The sequence below is a fragment of the Asterias rubens genome, chromosome 7, assembly GCF_902459465.1.
Source record: "Asterias rubens chromosome 7, eAstRub1.3, whole genome shotgun sequence".
In the NCBI taxonomy this organism is placed as follows: Eukaryota; Metazoa; Echinodermata; class Asteroidea; order Forcipulatida; family Asteriidae; genus Asterias; species Asterias rubens.
In genome coordinates, this window is record NC_047068.1 from 14026883 (window position 1) to 14047767 (window position 20885).

The 20885-nt window shown below is 40.1% G+C and overlaps 1 protein-coding gene across 3 annotated transcripts in view; it reads left to right on the top strand.

Annotated features, from left to right (window-relative positions):
- The first annotated feature begins 764 nt into the window (after window positions 1-764).
- Window positions 765-20885, top strand: part of LOC117292531 (protein KIAA0556-like) — a 43778-nt gene continuing 23657 nt past the window's right edge. For 2 of the 3 annotated variants that reach the window (XM_033774610.1, XM_033774613.1), the window contains exons 1-19: window positions 765-938; window positions 2619-2677; window positions 3742-3812; window positions 5102-5268; window positions 5956-6083; window positions 6552-6615; window positions 6984-7114; window positions 7986-8070; window positions 8175-8290; window positions 9315-9374; window positions 9543-9732; window positions 10686-10713; window positions 11342-11454; window positions 12911-13083; window positions 13702-13889; window positions 17021-17210; window positions 18385-18630; window positions 19665-19796; window positions 20141-20676. In XM_033774610.1, coding sequence (XP_033630501.1) covers window positions 932-938; window positions 2619-2677; window positions 3742-3812; window positions 5102-5268; window positions 5956-6083; window positions 6552-6615; window positions 6984-7114; window positions 7986-8070; window positions 8175-8290; window positions 9315-9374; window positions 9543-9732; window positions 10686-10713; window positions 11342-11454; window positions 12911-13083; window positions 13702-13889; window positions 17021-17210; window positions 18385-18630; window positions 19665-19796; window positions 20141-20676 — 2684 coding nt within the window. In that variant the 5' untranslated portion in view covers window positions 765-931. The remainder of the gene's footprint in view (window positions 939-2618; window positions 2678-3741; window positions 3813-5101; window positions 5269-5955; window positions 6084-6551; window positions 6616-6983; window positions 7115-7985; window positions 8071-8174; window positions 8291-9314; window positions 9375-9542; window positions 9733-10685; window positions 10714-11341; window positions 11455-12910; window positions 13084-13701; window positions 13890-17020; window positions 17211-18384; window positions 18631-19664; window positions 19797-20140; window positions 20677-20885) is intronic. The other variant, XM_033774611.1, reaches the window with a different exon arrangement.

Below are 20885 nucleotides of genomic sequence, written 5' to 3' on the forward strand. Positions count from 1 at the left end.
CAGCAGCTTTAGATCATAATGCGTATTGAGAGACATTTAATTCTTTTCAAAAGTATGGACACATTTCACTTTTTTATCCCCCGAAATTTGAATATAACCACCGGATTGTGTATTATTATTACTCTTCCTGCGTTTAGGTAATTTTTTTTCGATCCCGGGATTTTCGGCGATATCTCAATAATGCATCCCTTTTGAAATAAAATTTTCAGTGGTAAGTTGTATTGGTTCAATAAAAAAAAAAACTTGTTACTTTCCATTAAACTTATCAAAAATACATAGCTTTATAGGGGCCCCAGCTCTTCTACTTCTAGCTACATGCGGCTGAAACCCTAAATAATTGCATAAAACGAAATACACAAATGAGCTGCAAATGGCGCAGAAAGGCAAAAATAGTTAGACCCTATAATGGCTATAGGGTTTTCCCACCGTCCTGCCCCTCCCCAAAACACATCAAATAATGCACTATACAGCAGGTTCAGCTACATCATGGAGGAAAAATTAGATGTATATCTCAGGAGAGAAATGAGTCAACTCAACATTTTCCCTAATAGGCCTAGAGATGACCCCATTGAAAAAGTCTAAACCAAGCTGGCTTGACTTGAAATCAGCCTTTTAGTGTCAGATCAGCCAGCGACTGTTCATGTAATAAGTAGGTTTTTTTCCGTTTTAATGTTTTAAAAAACATTAAATAGTCGTCGTGTAAACGCCCAAAAATGATTGGAGTAAAGAATAAAACAAACATTTAGGCCGCTATGTACGTAGTTGTGGTGGTGATGGTAAACGATTTTTATTCTGCGTGAATGTTTCACTATTGTTTACAATTTAAAACATTAGTGCTAGATATCAAAAAGGAAAATGTTGAAATGACTTATAATAGTTCCTCTCCGATATAGCTGAACCTGCTGTAGTGCATATTGGATGTGTTTTGAGCATGGAACGTAAGTATGAATTTGTACCGGCGTAAGAAACAAATATTTTGCGTTGATGATGATTGGGTTAACCAGTTGCGATATTTATTGTGATGCTGTTGTTATTCTTTATGCTGTGGGCATTTCGCCCCAAAATAAACATAGCTATTCCTTAATTAGCTATTTCAATGTTTGTTCGAATTTGTTGTGTTTGTTGTGTAAAAAAATGATGAAAAAGTGGTGTCGGGATACAGAAATATTAATAATATTTTAAATGGGGTAGACTTTGGTTTCATCCTCATAATATTGATTGACTCTTGTTGAGTCGACTGAGGGAGTGACACTCCAGTGCAGGCAGTACAGGGAAAAGTTTCCGTATGGCGCCTGACCTCTTTTTCATTCGATATGAAATAATATAGTATCTAAATTACCTCAACGAGATATCCCTTTTTGTAAAAATGAGGGGAAAATTGGTAAACCATAGTCCATTCATACGGAAAGTTATCCCAGTGCAGAACTGCAAACTCTCCCTGATTCTGCAAAAAGTTCACTGAAAATAAACAATTTTTTTCTGTTCATTCTTTCCATATTCTAATGGACACAAATCGAAAAAATTTCCTGATTATGGAAATCTTTCCCCATCATGTTGAATATATTTCTAAATACCTCCCTGAATGTTGTACAATACAAGGTCTTCCTAAATGCAAGAGAAGATGTTTGTAACTGGTGGTATTGACAGCCAGCTGTAAGCCCCTCTCAGCTGAGCTTCTGGTGACTAGCTAGCCCCCATAAATGGTCCCAATCTGCCCCGTAGGCCCAGCATGTCTGATATCACAATCTTTTTCTTTTTTGAAGAAAAAACATCTGAAACGATCTTCATCATGGTGAAACTTACCGATCTAATGCTTCTGAAGTTAGTCGATAGCCCTACGCCTGGATTTGTTCAAACAAAATATCACAGGTTTGGGGTAAAATCAAATGAATTTTAAGTGTGAATTGTCTCAATAATCCTGACAACTTACTCCTGTTTGAAGCGCGCACACACACAACCTAATAATTAGTTGGGTCCCTTAAAGTGTAGCAATGGGAGACTTTCTGGGACGATAGAGGGCAGCAGACTTACCGGGTAAATCCATTGTTCTCAGAATTATGCTCATGTTCAGAACTACGTAAACAATGGAAATTTACCCGGTATGTCTGCTGCCACCTAGTGTTGGAAAGTCTCCTATTGGTCGCACCATTATTGATAAGTGGTAAAGGGAAACTGAACCCCCCAAAATGAAAGATTTTTATATCAGACATGCTGGAGACGTACAAGGATATGGAGTGGATTGGACGGATTTATGGGGCTAGTGACTAGCTAGAGTATGACATTGACACAGACACTGATCTGACTGGCCCCGAAGCTAATCCCATTATCTGATTATCTAGAGTGTGAACCATTGGCTACAATAGTGCAGTGTTGCTATGACTGGCCTTGTCTGATTGAATTGGCTTTGATATTATATGTAGTGGCTATGGCTTTAATGTCGAAAGTCATAATCTTCAACATTGTCATTGCAGCCAGTAGAAATAGCTAAAGCCAAAGTCACTTGATTACAGCATGTCAGATTCCTCTTGTCGTTGACCCTCAGGGGCTGGACCCTGGGTCTCGCATAGCATGAGGCGTCTCATTTATATTTTTGACATTTTTTACTGATTCCTTTTCAGCCGGGCCAAGAAGACAATGGCAGCGAGGGGACATCCCTCTGCAACTTCCCGTAGAGCAGGTAAATATTTAGCCCTAGTACTGTTGGAAGCCAGTTGATGTTGCACTGCACTGACGTGCCCAGGGTGCTGCCCGTCACTCAGAGTACCCCAACACCCAATGGAAGAGTTTTGAGTAATTCCGACCATCACACATTTTCAAAACATTTCGAAATACACTTGAAATTTCCTTTCAAAGGTTTTCAACGAAAGTTAAAATTGGGTATTTACCAATAGAAAGGTATCCAAAGCCATTTATTTTGAGCACTTTTTTGTATTTTTTTGTATTTGTATGATCTACCATGTAACTGATCCATCTCGCAATGGTTTCCAGAGAAACATTTTTCCACCACGGAAGAAATCCTGGGCAGAACCCTGCGTGCCTAGGCAGACAAACAACAAACTCAGGATGCGTTTTGGCGGTTGTAAACACGTAACTGTTTTGGTTCTGGTTTTAAAGGCACTGGGCACTATTGGTAATTGTCGAAGACCAGTATTCTCAAACAGTCTGGGCTTTAATTTTTGGTAAAATTTCATCAGACCACAGGGCTTGTAGCTGAGAATTTTGACTGGAACCAGAATTGATTGTACAAGACCAGCTGTCGATTTCACCAAACTCTTCCTCACTTAGGATTTAGTTCCGTATCCAAATATGTAGGACAAATTGAACCCATCCTAAGTTAGGATGGGTTACTCATTCTAACTCGAGTTAGGATTAATCTTAGCGTTTTGTGAAATCGGCTGCAGAATTTAAATGAGAAAGAAGTATCTACACAGTTTCACTGTTTTATTTTAACAAACACTAAGGGAAGATTTTTCTTCGTCGTGTAGGTGAGTGTACTTTGATACACAACATAATTGACAGATTTGTAACAGACTCAATAAACCAACATTCGAGCGCCATTTTGGGTTAAATTTAGATAGTTAAACAGAGAGGTATTTTAAACTCAATTGAGAGACACAAGACAGACAGACTTATCCAGTCATGAGTTTACTGGCCCGACGCTAAAATCTGGTCAGTTCAAAATTTGAGCCCTGAACAGGATTGCATAACAATAACAAAAACAACCGTTTTATTATTGTATAGTCTCCTCCAGTTAAAGAAGAAATACCTGACAAGTATGATGAGTACCTACTTCTTCTTCAACAGAAAAACAGGTAAGCTTAAAAACACTGTTTAAAATGCCATCTAATAATTAAATATATTAAAATTAAAGGTATCATACATGGTTGGTAGAGCTGACAAAATCGTAGGTACATGTAGTGATCTGTTTTTGTGTGATCAACCCAGTGACCTTTAACCGGATGTGACAAAAGACATGTCCTAGCATGTAAACAATGGTGGCAGACCATCATACAAGTATACACCACACCACATACAAGTTAAACAAAAAAAAACAAGCAAAGCAAATTGAAACAATTTCTGTATACCACTGCGACAACAATATGAGTGAGAACACTGCATAGACCTTTTCACAAACCATTGCGCAAGCGCAAACTGTTGGATGAGGTGCATTGTGGGAGAGCTATGGATCAAATTTGATCACCAGCTAGACCACAATGCACCTTATTCCAAGCTTTACGCGCGCGCCCGGTAATTTGTGAAAATGTCTATGTCAAAATTGTATTCCTGTTTTGTATTCCTATCATAACAAGGCCGGAAAGCCACTCCAAGTTGAGGGCTATACTTGACTAATTTGGGCTTTCGACCCAAATCAACTGTCAACAGGGGCACACTACCACCTACTCCAGAGCAGAATGCTCTACCTGTCCAACTTCTTTTGAAGGAATTATGGTTAAGTGCCTTGCTCACTTGTGTCATGACCGGGTATCGAACCCACACTCTGCTGCTGACAACACCAGAGCTTGGGTTCAGTGAATTAGACCACTCGGCCGTAACTATAGAGAGGTTTCGCAAGTGTACGGATACACATACAGATACCAATCTGTCGACACTTGGTGTGTTTGCGTGATACGTATCCGCGACTATCATACTTTGAACACACGTTAGCAACGGATATGGGAGCTATACACGTCGTAGAAAAATGGATCCGGTTTTCAGACTTTTAGTTGTATTTTTGGTCCCAGATAAAAAACATTTCCCACGGAGTTGCTTTCACTGGTATCATGCTTGATATAGATAGAAAATTGTGAGTCATTTGCAAGCAAAACGATGAGAAAATGCAGTGTATAAAACACGGGGTCTCTATCGGTCATGTTTGTCAGAAAAAACACTCATGATGAATGCGAGCGCACTCAAGTGAAACATACCTATAGTTTGCGAAACAGAATCCAACACGCGGCTGACGTGAACGGGTACAGTTATCATATCCGTATCTGTATCTGTATCTGTATCCATACGCTTGTGAAACCTTTCTATTGATACACATCCTTACTTGATATGCACTGTTGGGTTGTATAATGTTTATCATATGACTTTCTCACAGGGTGTTGAAGAAAATGAAAGCTAAAGATGACAAACAGATTGAGCTTGAACAGAAGGAGCAGGGTTTTTCTCTTTATGTCAACGGAGCTAATACAAGACTAGGCATTGGGGGAACTCTGAAGCATTCTCCTCGGCGACCTAACACCAAGAAACCACTCACTGCTGGAGGTTGGTGTAGAGGGGATAGAAATATTTTTCATTTCATTTCATTTTTTATTATAATAATTATAAGTATTGCTTGAAGCTAAGCATGGTATGGATAAATAGAAGAAACTATATATGAATGCTAAACTTGCGGGTACAACCATGTGTACATTTTGTGTGTGTGCTGAAGACAAGCAGGGTTTTTGCTCTTTCAAGAGCCAAAGATATAGAGTTGGTCTAACCATGCGCACAACCAAGATTTGTCTGGAATAACCAGTCACACAACCAAGATTTGTCTGGAATAACCAGTCACACAACCAAGATTTGTCTGGAATAACCAGTCACACAACCAAGATTTTTCTGGAATAACCAGTCTCACAACCAAGATTTGTCTGGAATAACCAGTCACACAACCAAGATTTGTCTGGAATAACCAGTCACACAACCAAGATTTGTCTAGAATAACCAGTCACACAACCAAGATTTGTCTGGAATAACCAGTCACACAACCAAGATTTGTCTGGAATAACCAGTCACACAACCAAGATTTGTCTGGAATAACCAGTCACACAACCAAGATTTGTCTGGAATAACCAGTCACACAACCAAGATTTGTCTGGTCTAACCATAGGCATGACCGAGATTTGTCGTAGGTGACGGCATGAGATGAACTAGAAAACATATTTGATTGTCCTTTTTGGCATTCTTTAGACAAGCCTCGACGTCCAGTGAGGAGCTTCCATGGTTTCCTTGATGAGGAGCAGGAAGAGGAGGGAGTGACTGATGCAAGTCGAGCCAAGACAGCACCAACTAAAGTGCAGAGGAGAAACTGGCTACAGGTATTAACCCTGTTATTATGTATTATCGGTAACAACAACCTCTTTCCCACTGTAGGTCTGTAGCCAGCCTCTGTCTTTTCTGCAGATATTTTCATTTTAAATGAACCACCAGTGTGTCTGACCTGGTTCCTCCTATGAGTGTGTTTGAGCACGAAACCAGGCTTTATGCTTCTTCTCACCAATATGACGCGCACCGGGCGCGCAAATGTTGAGCACCGCGCGCCATTGCTGAGGTGTAACATGTGCCTAGTGTTGTGCATAGAGACATGAGGAAATCATGGATCTTTTCACCCTTTATGGAAATTAAATGTTTTCCTCAATGACTATCACAATATTCCCTGTACAGCATCTCTTTGGAAGTTAACAATAATAAAAAAAAAAAAGATTAAAAGAAAATAGATTGAAATTGATCTTCAGACGAGGCTAAAGTGATAACAGAAATCAATTTTCCAACCTCTCTTTTTACAGCAATCTTTTGACATCAAAACCAGTGAAGGAGAGAAGCTGAGGGTCAAGTCAAGAAAAGGAGCACGTAAGTAAATTTTGCAAATAACATTTTGCCTTAAAATTTGATTATCAAATCACGACAAGAGTACTGTATGGTGCCACCACCCTGTGTAATGTACGCAAAACGAACCCAATACACCTATCCTTATGGTTGGCAGCATATTGCGCCACAGTACCATGTTAACCTTTCCATAGTTCTATATAAATAAATGTGCCTTACATTTCAAACATAAATCCTCTTACCTTGTCAAAACAAATAATGAGCGCTTTGAGACACCCTTGTGTGTCATATACTGCTGTATAAGAACCTGCCTATTGTTATTATTATTATTAAAAAATCATGATGCATTATTTTGGCACTGATGCAACAATTTGTTCTTTTTGTTTTTGTAGATATTGATGATGTGGGTGGAGACTATGATGATGATGAGTTTGAGGTCTATGAGAGCATGAAAGCATCACTCTCTACAACAGCAGTAACTCAGAAAGGGACTGACATACCTGATCAAGATGACTATGATAAGGTAATAATAATAATATTGAAGTCTTATAAAGCGCACGTATCTACCAACAAGGTACTCAAGGCGCTTAGTATGTTCATTGTTACAGAAAGATAGGTTATTGAAGGTATGAGTTCTGCGACCCAATTATGTAGCACCTTATTATGTAGCCCCAATTATGTAGCACCTTATAAGTGTTTACAAGGTGCTACGGCGCATTGGGCAGCCACAGCCAGGAACACTGGGGCAAACTCCTTCTCTTTTCGATAAGTGCACTGGGTTCTTTTACGTGCATTACATAACACATGGGACCAACAGTTTACGTCCCATCCGAAGGCTTAGTAATGGTTAAGTGTCTTGCTTAAGGACACATGTGTCACGACCAGGACACAAACCCACACTCGAACCCAGGTATGTCATTGTGGTGATAGTGCTGATGGTGGTTTTGCATCTATCTTTCTACCAACAAGTCTGAGAGAAGCTGCGTCGTTGGCTGTGTTTAAACGCCTCCTCAAGACATTTTTATTCCCAGATTCATCCTAATTTGCTCCTATGTTTTTTTTTGTCTATTGGCCCGTCGTTGGTATTTTTTTGTTTTGTTTTTGTTATTGTGTTGCCCTCCCTTTCTTAGGCCCTCTGTTCTTTGTATAGCGCCTTATAAATGCTTTGTATTATTTTATTATTATTATTATTATTATTATTATACATTATCAACAGCTGCAGTGCTTCTGACCAAGTAAGTTTTTATGGTTGTGAGAAATTACCCTCCCTTTTAAGAATGTCCAGTCGAGATGTTCCATCCCATTTAACCCCCCCCCCCCAAAAAAAAACCAAAACAAAATTTCTTTATCCCAGATCCAGCAGACTAACAAATTTGTTCTCTCTATTTGATCAGATAACTGAGAACCTAACACTGATCCTTGAGGGACCCAGCGATGGTGACAGTGACATTGAGGTAGATGCAGAACAGTTTAGTAAAGGTAAGAGTGCAAAAGCTTATTGTTAATCTTATTGGGGAAGAGTGAGGTTTATTACCCGATTGATGTTGACGTGATTCATCCTAAAGTTTTCTCTCTTGACTCAGCCGATCATCGCGAGAGAGGAGAAGGGAAAAGAAAATCTAAGATGGAGGAAGATTCCGATGAAGATGATGATGATGAATCCAGTGATCATCTGCTTCTAAGTATTGAAGATGTCAAGGTAATAGTTGCGGTTATCTCAAACGGATCAGCATATTGTGCTTGTCATTGCCTTGAAGGCAAAGTATACCTTTGGTTTTTTCGAACCATGCTATTCTTATACAAACGTAGATGTATACAATAAAACTAACATCTGAAAATATGATTTCAAAAGGTGGTCGCAATTTTTAGATATGTTTTATACTATCGAAAGCAGCTGTAGGCTACTAATCAAAGGTTTTAATTGCCATTAATTTTAAGAGTTATTCCCAAAAGTATACCTTCCCTTTGAAGGTATTAGGCACGCTGTACAAATGGAAACTGCTGACCAACCGTTTGCTGGTTGCCAAATGGTTGGAAGTAGTAACAGTATTTACTACATGGTTGAGGGGATCGTTTGTTTAATGCTTCAATGCACTCAGCTTTCTAAGCGGAAGAGTCGTGCTGGATATTTTTGGGCCGTCTTGAGTAAAACTGTTTCTGATTGGACTCGCGTCTTACACAGGATTGGTAGAGCTGACAAAGTATTGCAGAGACAACCTTTTTTGTTTTGTGTGATCAACCATGAAATAACAAACCGGGGGTCGATTTCACAAAGAGTTAAAGACTAGTCCTAACTTAGGACTAGTCCTAGGAGATACTAAAAACGTGTGGCTGGTCCTAAGTTAGCATGAGTAACGCGTTCTAACTCGAGATAAGACTAGTCTTAACTCTTTGTGAAATCCACCCCACCATCCACCAGTGAAAATTTTGGCTTAATCCGTTGTGTGATTCAGGGGAAAGTTGTGAAAAACCGTGCACAATTTTCAGCTTGTTCATTGTTGACATATTGTCCTTGGTTTGGGTTGTAACAACCGAAATCAGCTATTCGGAAGGACATTTTTCACACACAACTATGGTTCTAGTATGAACTTCATAATAAGCTTTCAGAAACTAAACAATGATGTTTCTTATTCTTACAAATCCTGTAGAACACTTTCAAGTTTGTTTCACTAAAAGTCATGAAACAAAAACCTTAAATCTGTTGTGTGTTTCATTAATTGCAGATGCTAAGAAGGAGTCTGGAAGCCAATGCAGATATACGCAGGAGTATCACATATCATCAGGTAGGCCAAATTAATACCAAAAAATCATCACTACTTCAACAATTTTGACAATATTGTTGAAGAAGCTAAGATGCATATATGTTAGGAGATAAACTGGAGGTTGTTGGTTCAAATCTCGCTCAAGTCAATTTTTCCTTGTCTAACCCCAAATAATGTTTTCTTCTTCAGCATCCTGAGTCTGATCGAAGTCCTTCATCATCCGAAGGGGAAGATGAGGAGGAAGACATGGGTGACGACAGTAAAGAGGCAGAGGACGATATAGAGGAAGATATTGAGATCCTTAGAGACAGTCTGGAACGTGACGTCAGGCTGGAACATGGAGACATGATTGTACTAGAGTTTGCAGCTCTCGGCAAAGGTCAGCTTTGAGACTTCTCAAATTTAATACTTAAGTCAGAATTTGGAAACAAAGTGACCAATTGAAGGGTCTGTATACCTCTGGTAATGACTCTGAAAATTAATGGCAATAAAAAACATACTTGGGTAAAGAAGCTTTGGATAATATAATGCATTTTGAAGAAAGAAAAAAATTCTTTTTAAAGTACTGCGGGAATGGAACAACTTTTTATCCCCAGAAAATTGAGTCTGAGATTCAGATTGTGTATTCCAATTTCGGGTTAGACTTCCTGCATGGGCATAACCGCTCCAGATTTTTGGCACTTTCTAAAAATCCCTACCATCTTTTGAAATGAAATTTTCACAGGTTAGTTTTATGGTATATTGCTACAACCATATAGGATTGAAACAGTGGGTTCCAATTATCAAGCATTCACAATCCCTTTGAAGAGGGACTCCAAGGTCAAATTTTGTTTTGTGATGCATAGCATAAATCAGGAAGCGTTTTTGGGGTACAATGTGGTACACACATGAGTCAGCAAAGTTTATGATAAGTATTGAACATAATGTGGATCCGTGTGAGGCAACACCCGGTGTCAGAATGTCACTTCTAGCTGGCATTGTTAACAAATATGTTATTTGCTCTGTATTTCTTTTTGTTCATTTCCTTCGATGTTCATGATAAGACAATGGGAATACACTGTTTAAACTCTCTGGTTGTGTAAATTGCAACTTAACTGCGTCATATTTCATGTACTGGGATATTTAATATCCACATAATTTTAGGAAACCGTTGGTGAATCACATTTTTAATTTGTTGCATGTTTTGTTGAAGAGGGGCTCCAAGGTCAAAGTCAGTCTCCAATTAATAGAGTTCCAATGCAAAATGGGAGACACACATTTGAATTTTCTAAACCTAATTTGTTTTTGGATTATAACTTGCGTACTTTTGTCCTCCTCTTTCAACTTCAACAGGTCCCAGACAACAAGTGTTATCAGCAAAGTAAGTCTTTCTTTCACAATAATTTAATTATTTTTGAGCGATGAAATGTTAAAGACAGTGGACACTAGTGGTAATTATTCAAAATAATTATTAGCATAAAACCTTACTTGGTAACGAGTAATGGGGAGAGGTTGATAGTATCAAACATTGTGAGAAACGGCTCCCTCTGAAGTAACGCAGTTATTGAGTAAGAAGTAATTTTCCACGAATTTTATTTTAAGACCTCAGATAAGAATTTGAGGTCTCGAAATCAAGCATCTGTAAGCGCACAACTTCCTGAGACAAGGGTATTTTTTCTTTCATTATTATATCGCAGCTTCGACGACCGATTGAGCTCAAATGTTCACAGGTTTGTTATTTTATGCATATGTTGAGATACACCAAGTGAGAAGACTGGTCTTAGACAATAACCAATAGTGTCCAATGTCTTTAATAACGATTATACAATAATGATTCTTCAGGGTATGAATTGGAGGGGAAAATCCAAACGACCACATGGCCTGTGGCTCTCAAAATGTTTACTGGACCAGAGTTCTTTTTACAAGACCGAAATCAAAATAAGAAAAAACTTCCTGACCCAGTTTAAGCTTTAAGTTAACTTTTTTATTTGAACAATGTGATCTTCTAGGAGGAAACCAGACGTGGATGAGGTTGCCATGGTACCCAGACAAGCCAAAGTCCCTGGAGGTCTTAGCAATGCCAGGAAACCAGTGGAGATTCGGGAACTGCGGGCCGATTCAGGTAATCCAGATGTAGCCAAAAAATTAATAAACAAATCGTCTCTTGCTAAGAAACAATTGTCAATTTGTTATACCTCAAAAAACATTCAAACTACAATCTTCTTTCAGTTGATTCTGTTATTGAAACTCTTTCACCAATATTAAACTGTGTGATGCCAGAAGTTTTATTTAAGAAATACTTCAATTTAATGATAGCTTTGATAAAGTGTAGCAGATAGGTGCTATCATTTCTGTGGTAAAAAACTTGGTACATGTGTATCTTATACATAAGGCCAAGTAAAAAAAAAAACATGTTTCACGTCCGTGTTTTTCAAAAAAAGGAGGAAGAGGGGCTTTTTATTTTTTATTTTTTATTTCAAGATGGCCGCCATTCTTTGTTAAAATGTCAAATATCCAATGTTTTTTCTACTGCTGAAATACACAAAACATAAATGAAACAATTTAGTCGAGGCATTCAGACAAGACATTCAGATTGTTTTTGCTGAGATCATTTAAAATAACCCTATTTAAAAAAAAATAATAATAATGTGCGTAAAACAATAAAATAAAAAGTAAAATAAAAAAGGAGGCGGCCTGTAAAAAGGAAGCGGGCGGGGACGCGAAACATGTTTTTTGTTTACTTGGCCTAAACACGTATAATTAGATATAGTGCCATGTCTGAAATGGCCTGTAATTTCGTATCATAATTTTGGGAAGTTTAAAGGAACTTTAACGTTGCCTTGGATCGTTCGAGTTGGTCTTTGAAAAGCGTTCTGTAACCGTTTGTTATAAAATCAATATGGTTAGAAAGATGTTGTAAAAGTCGAACACAATGATCTACACAAATATGCCTTGAAACTGCGTGGTTTTTGTTTTACCTCGTCGACAAACACGGTCGGCCATTTATGGGAGTCAAAAATTTGGCTCCAAAAAAATGGCCAACCGTGTTAGTTCGCGAGGTAAAATGAAAACCGTGCAATTTTGAGTGACACTTGTGTGGATCATTATATTATACTTTTAAAACCTTTTTTTTAACAAACGGTTACAAACGCTTTTCATAGACCAACTCGTCCGATCCAAGGCAACGTGTTCCTTTAAGGTCTCTAGTAGAGTCTTCATTTTGGTGTCTGTGTAAAATTGCAGGGTCTAAGAGCTAAAAAATAGCATCGTTGCAAGTATCAAACTTTAAGGTCTCCACTTTTCAAAATGGTAGCCATTTTTTTTTAAATTGGGGTCACTGCTTCAGCAGTGGCTGTGGCCAAAACACCAAAAATACTATTCTCCTTAACCCCATCTAAAGTCACTTGTTTCTGATACACCCAAGGTTTGTCAGAATTCATGGATGAGATTCCTCGACCTTTGGCAGAATTCTGACTGTCTTACTTTAAAAATCCGTCTTTTGCTTTCAGTTCAGATCTCTGACTTTGGAAAATTGACTTTTATCTTAAGATTGTTTTCCCCCTTCGTTCTCTGTGCAGCCCCTTCCTCCAGCAGACCACTTTCCTCTCAGAAGAAACGCTCCGATAGAGACTGGCAAGCTTCAGATGACTTATCAGCTATACAGAGAGCTATGCAGGCAGAGAACGAGGCAGCAGCAGCTAAGAAAGTTACCAGTGGGAGCAGGAGCGCACCACCTCAGCAGATTGCCAAGGTACTTCAGACAAAGACAAAATGCAAGATCTTTTCAACAAAGCCAAAAAGCTGTTTCACATTATCAATCTATAATCATATCGAAAGCTACATGTTTCCAATCCGTGTTGATTTTGTAAAATGTCAACACGCTTCAAATCTGTTCTGCCTTTTTACTGCCCGGGCATGAAATCAGCTATTTCGCTACAAGAGTTATTTTCTAGGTCAAAAATACTCGACCCACCTACCTCACAACAGGGTCAGTTTTCTACACGGATCATGCACTCTACACAGGGTCAATGCCAGATTTAAATGTAGTGTGAAATAGTCAGCCAAACTTACACAGGTTGGACCCATGTACAGCACGGGGATGTTTCAGAGAAAACACTACAATATATGAAAAAACTCAACATGCTAATCTATCCCCAATGCATAACTAACATATATTATTGCGGTACCCGCTGCTAACACAAGGATTTGAACTACGTTTAGCCATCGGGCTAGCTATTGTGACGAGACATAGCTCATCAATGTAAGGATAAAAACACAGTCTGTTATTATTAAAGTTATTATTATTATTATAGTTATAACTACTGTTAAGAATATTGTGTTTGAATCTTGTGGTTCTGGTCGCATTCAGGTCAACTCTCCGCTACCTTCACAGCAATTAGCGCTTCGATCCTCTTCAGTTGCTTCAACAAACCACTCAGCAGCCGAGCCAGAGCCTGTAACAGCTTTAACGTCAACCCAGGATTTAATGTCATCTCAGAATCTAGACGAAAACAAGGTGGCGTTTGTACTTGAAAAGGTCAAACAGATGGATGCTAGGTGAGTTAACATAATTTATCATAATAGTAGTAATATAATAATAATAATTAGAATATACAGTGCTTGTACAGCGCTATTCCTTGTGGCGTGTCATGGCCGAGCCGTTAAGAGCACCGGATTCAAGCTCTGGTGTTTGATCAGCAGAGTGTGGGTCCGAATCCCGGTCGTGACACTTGCTGCGTGAAATTGGGGAGGTAGTGCTTTCTGCTCTACCGGCCAGACTTCGGAGTGATGATACCCAAGCCTACATCTTTATGGACTGTGAAGGGGGTAACCCTGTTTCAGCCCTAGGAGCAGGTGGCAACGGCCTCTGGAAAAAATCACACCTTGAAGTGGCCTTCAGGCCTTGTGTGTCTGGGGACTTGCATAAAAATAAAGAAGTCAAAAAAACATAATCATAGCGCTTTACAATGAACCATTACGAAAAGCAAAGCAACAAAGATAGACATGATTAAAAAAACAGGTGTGTCTTTAACTCTCGTTTGAATATAGTGATGTTACCACAAGACCGTATGGTTGGTGGTAAATCATTACATAATTTATCAACACAAATTACCCTATTGTTTTTTATTATTATATATTTCTGGTAGTGAAACCCTGGCATGGTCGTGTCCAAGCGGTCTAGTTCACCCAAGCTCTGGGCCCAATTTCATAGAGGTGCTAAGCATAAAAATTTGCTGAGCATGAAATTTCTTTCTTGATAAAAACAGGTTTACCAACAAAATTTCTATTTGTTGCATACTGCTTGTTACTAGTAATCAGCTGTTGTTTGCTTATCCTGAAAATCACATGGAAATTTGGTTGGTAATCCTGTTGTTATCGTGGAAGAAATTTCATGCTAAGCAAATATTCGTGCTTAGCAGCTCTATGAAATTAGGCCCTGGTGTTGTCAGCAGCTGAGTATGGGTTTGAATCGCAGGCATGACACTTGTGACTATGAGCAAAGCATAATTGCTTCGTAAAAAGTTGGGCAGTTTGTGCATTCTGCTCTACCAGCCAGGCTCACAGTGGATGATACCCATGCCTACATCCTTACAGACTGTGAAGGGGGGTAACCCTGTTTCAGCCCCAGGAGGAGGTGGCTCCTATTGGATGATACCCATGCCTACATCCTTACTGACTGTGAAGGGGGTAACCCTGTTTCAGCCCCAGGAGTAGGTGGCTCCTAGTGGATGATACCCATGCCTACATCCTTACAGACTGAGAAGGGGGTAACCCTGTTTCAGCTCCAGGAGAAGGTGGCTCACAGTGGACGATACCCATGCCTACATCCTTACAGACTGTGAAGGGGTAACCCTGTTTCAGCCCCAGGAGTAGGTGGCTCACAGTGGACGATACCCACGCCTACATCCTTACAGACTGTGAAGGGGGGTAACCCTGTTTCAGCTCCAGGAGTAGGTGGCTCACAGTGGACGATACCCATGCCTACATCCTTACAGACTGTGAAGGGGTAACCCTGTTTCAGCCCCAGGAGTAGGTGGCTCACAGTGGACGATACCCATGCCTACATCCTTACAGACTGTGAAGGGGGGTAACCCTGTTTCAGCCCCAGGAGTAGGTGGCTCCTAGTGGATGATACCCATGCCTACATCCTTAGGGCCTGTGAAGGGGTAACCCTGTTTCAGCCCCAGGAGTAGGTGGCTCCTAGTGGATGATACCCATGCCTACATCCTTACTGACTGTGAAGGGGGGTAACCCTGTTTCAGGCCTAGGAGTAGGTGGCTCACAGTGGACGATACCCATGCCTACATCCTTAGGGACTGTGAAGGGGGTAACCCTGTTTCAGCCCTAGGAGTAGGTGGCTCCTAGTGGATGATACCCATGCCTACATCCTTACAGACTGTGAAGGGGGTAACCCTGTTTCAGCCCCAGGAGTAGGTGGCTCCTAGTGGATGATACCCATGCCTACATCCTTACAGACTGTGAAGGGGGGTAACCCTGTTTCAGCCCCAGGAGTAGGTGGCTCACAGTGGACGATACCCATGCCTACATCCTTAGGGACTGTGAAGGGGGTAACTCTGTTTCAGCCCTAGGAGTAGGTGGCTCCTAGTGGATGATACCCATGCCTACATCCTTACTGACTGTGAAGGGGGGTAACCCTGTTTCAGCCCCAGGAGTAGGTGGCTCCTAGTGGATGATACCCATGCCTACATCCTTACAGACTGTGAAGGGGGTAACCCTGTTTCAGCCCCAGGAGTAGGTGGCTCCTAGTGGATGATACCCATGCCTACATCCTTACAGACTGTGAAGGGGGGTAACCCTGTTTCAGGCCTAGGAGTAGGTGGCTCACAGTGGACGATACCCATGCCTACATCCTTAGGGACTGTGAAGGGGGTAACCCTGTTTCAGCCCTAGGAGTAGGTGGCTCCTAGTGGATGATACCCATGCCTACATCCTTACAGACTGTGCAGGGGGGTAACCCTGTTTCAGCCCTAGGAGTAGGTGGCTCCTAGTGGATGATACCCACGCCTACATCCTTACAGACTGTGAAGGGGGTAACCCTGTTTCAGCCCCAGGAGTAGGTGGCTCCTAGTGGATGATACCCATGCCTACATCCTTACTGACTGTGAAGGGGGTAACCCTGTTTCAGCCCCAGGAGTAGGTGGCTCCTAGTGGATGATACCCATGCCTACATCCTTACTGACTGTGAAGGGGGGTAACCCTGTTTCAGCCCTAGGAGTAGGTGGCTTCTAGTGGATGATACCCATGCCTACATCCTTACTGACTGTGAAGGGGGTAACCCTGTTTCAGCCCTAGGAGTAGATGGCTCCTAGTGGATGATACCCATGCCTACATCCTTACAGACTGTGAAGGGGGATAACCCTGTTTCAGCCCCCTGAGGGAGTGGCAATGTTCCCCTGGTAGCAGCTGAACTGGGTCGATAGCCCAAATCAGTTAGGTGTACCCCTCACTTTGAAACAGCCTTCAGGCCTTGTGATATTAGGCCATCGCTCTTAAAAACATTGTTTTATTAAAAAAAAATGCCACCAAAGTGAATCTAATCACTGTAGCTCACAAGCCTGAGGAACATTCTTAAGAAGGCCTGGCGTTTCTACCAGAGTCTTTCTTGAAGAAAAAACGAAGTGTCACAATAATGCCCACTATCAATGTCGCTTTGATAATTCACTCAGGTCACAGAGGAAGCTTTTGGTTGCTCTGGGGAAGGTAGAGGATTCAGCAGCCAGGGCTGGCGATGAGGTAACTCCTGTCAACACACCCAGACAAGAGGGTGGTCAGACATGGTCAGACATGCCCCAAGCAGAGGGGGACACTGACAGATCTGCAATGTTCACTACACCAATGTTGGCTCCAAGAGCAAAGGTAGTCAAGAGTCTTTGTAATAATAAAATAATAATAATATAGTCTCATGTAGTCCATGTCTCTAACGATAAGAATCAACTGCAAGGTCATCATGCTTATGTTTTAAACAGCATACTGGAAATAAGCTCCCGCCTATATCACGAACATGCTCCAAATAAATACCAAACAACAACGACTTCGATGATAAGCCTACTGTTCACCACACTTTGTTGTGCCTAGAACCCATTATGTCTCTTTTGCCGATAGATCATTTTCTTTATACGAACCCAGAATCTAGAATACATGTAAACTTCCACATTACATCAGAGAATACATCAGCGCCCTAGAGCAAACTTTTGATTTTGGCGCTTTATAATTTTTTTATATTGATTGATTGATTAATTGAGTTACATGTATGCATTGTGCTTGAACAGACAGCAACATTCTACTACAGGTTTTTAATTTTGTTTGAATTATGAGACTGAATTTATATACAAGGTGCTGCGGCGCTTTAAGCAGCCACTGCAAGAAACACCTAGGCAGACCCCCTTCTCTTAGCGATAAGTAATTATTATTATTATTCTATTTTATTAAAACCACAACTCGTGACCCAATGGCAAAATTGCATGTGACTGTACAGAGTGTAACTGGGTTCTTTTACATTCATTTCACAACACATGGGACCTACCGCTACAGTGGTCTAGTCTTAAGACATCAGCTCTAGCAATGCAAAGGTTGTGGGTTCGAATCCCACCCAAGTGATTATCCAGTGCTTAAAAAGCACTGGACTACTTTGGTAGATGTCAAGTCTTCTCAATTGTTGTATCCCAACATATGCATAAAATAACAAATGATCTGTGAAAATTTGGACTCAATTGGTCATCAAAGTTTCAAGAGAGTAATGAAAGAAAAAACACCATTGTTGCACACAGTTTTGTGCTTTCAGATGCCTAATAAAAGGCTTCAGGCCTGAAGTCTTTTATTATTTGAATGAGTAATTACCTCAAAAACTACGTTATTTCAGAGGGAGCCATTTCCCACAACTACCAACAGCTTTCCATTGCTCGTTACCGAGTAAGTTTTTATGCTAGCAATTATTTTGAGTAATTATCATTAGTGTACAGTAGCTTTAATTATACGCATCGCTGTTAGGTTAAAAACGAATTACATGATGATGGTGTTTTCTTGTATTCAGCAGGGTGCAGCGTTAACCAGTTCCAGTCAACAAGCCCCACCCTCGGCATTGTCTGCTTCCAGCACAGAGGTCACGTTGGTGGCTACCACCAACTGGGGGCATCCAAGTCGGATCGGTCTGACTGACGTCCAGTTCTTTGACCTCAATGGGAAGAGAATCCCCATGAATGCTGACCAAGTCAAGCTGGTGGGGTCATACAGAGAGGTCAAAGGTGACATTGGTTGTGTCGTCAATGGAAAAGCTAAGGTAGGAAAAGCACATTGGGAGTCTCTCGAATGCTAGGTGGTACCAGGTAAATTTCCTTTATTTACATAGTTCTGAGCATGCGCACAATACCGAGAACAATGGATTTACCTGGTAAGTCTGCTGCCACCTAGTGTCCCCAGAAGTTTCCCATTGTTGCCCATTGAAGTACTCTTCAAAGGAAAGATATTAGTTTCAGTTCAATTCTATATCATTTCGTACTCACAAAAAGTAAAGACAGAATCATTTGGACAAATTTAAAGTGGTACAATACAAGCAAGTGACCAATAACAATGATACTGGAATTTGTTTTACAATCTAAGCTGTGAGTAAGGAGGCTATTCGTATAAGCCATGGGTTGTCGTGGGCCGAGCGGATAAGAGCACTGAACTCAAGCTCTGGTGTTTCTGTTCAGCAGAGTGTAGGTTGGAACCCAGTCGTGACACCTGCGTCCCTGAGCAAGACACTTTACTATAATTGCTTCTTTCCACCCAGGGGTAAATGGGTACCTGTGAGGGCAGAGTTGGTTCTTGTGATTGATTAGCTTAGAGCACTACATATTTGTCATCACAGGCTGTATACTCCCCAGAGAGCTGAGATGGTTTAAGGAATGATTTAAGGCCCAGTGACCAGGGGTAATAATGTGGAAGCACTTTGAGACGCCCTTTAAGTGTATAAAGCGCTAAAAAAATTACTATAATTATTATTATTATTATTATTATTATTATTATTATTATTATTATTATTATTATTATTATTATTATTATTATTATTATTATTATTATTATTATTATTATTATTATTATTATTATTATTATTATTATTATTATTATTATTATTATTATTATTATTATTATTATTATTATTATTATTATTATTATTATTATTATTATTATTATTATTATTATTATTATTATTATTATTATTATTATTATTATTATTATTATTATTATTATTGTGGGGAACAGCCCCATAGTTGTTTTTCCTTATTGATTTTTCTTATAAATATTTCATAATTTTGTTCTTATTGAATTCAGACAACCAAGGAGAGAAACATGTGGAGTTGCTGCTATCAACAAGGCCAAAGTCTAGAGTTAGCGTTTAATGTTCCTACCATGGGGACGGATATAGCAAGGATTGACGTCTGGAACTACAACAAAAGTCTGAAAGTAAGTCATGTTTAACACATCTGCATACTATGATGTGGGATTTCAGGCCTTAAATTTGACTTGTGACTTGACTTCACTGGAGCAAAAAGGACTTGTGACTTGACTTGACTTGAGAAAATATTACTTTGTTACTACACTGTGGTGAGGCAGTTGCTTGTTCCGTAGTTTTGGCGTTATCTCAAATACGCAACCATCTTTTGATAGAAATTTCCACATGTTAGTTCTATTGTATACATCTATAATGGATTCAAACAATCAAATAGTTACAAAAACCAAATGTATACTTTGCCTTTAAACGCAAATTTTTGTAAATTCATTTTATTTGTTCGTTTATTTGTATACAGGAGCTCAGTATCGGTTTGAAAGATCTAAAGATTCTCATCAAGGGAAGGACAGCGTGGGAAGGAGAAGTAGACAAAGGATGTGGCAATCAAGTATTCGATTACAACACAACACTCAACATCAACAACTCCGATCACGAAAGACTCACCTCTAGCCAGGATTGTAACAAACATGAAAGAGCAGTAGATGAACAACGGGACAGGAAACAGCAGTTGCAAAAGAACAATAACGGGTCCCACGGTAATACTCAAGAACAACAACTAAGCGATCAAATCGATCGTGAGCTCTTTTCCAAGGAGGGGGTCCCTCCGATGAAAGTATCGACAGCTGACCCTCGACCCTCTGGTAAGACGGACGGTGAGGCGGAGGTAGGTCGGCCGGAGTTCACGCGGAGTAAGACGAAGATTCTGAAGTGCTCTAGTGATAACATCAAGATCCCCGTCGTGGATGAGAGCGTGGAGATCTACGCAACTCCGAGAGCATCCTCGAAGTCTCCCACGAGGAAGACTCAAGAAGCACCATCTGGGAAACATGTCATGTAAGTGATTGCTGAATCAAGTTTTATTCTGGTGGAGTTTGTTTCTAACGATGGTCCTGTTTCATAGAACTGCTTATTTATGTAGGGTGTCGTGGCCGAGCGGTTAAGAGCACCGAATTCAAGCTCTGCTGATTCTGTTCAGCAGAGGGTGGGTTCGAATCCCAGTTGTGACACTTGTGTCCCTGAGCAAGACACTTAACTATAAATAT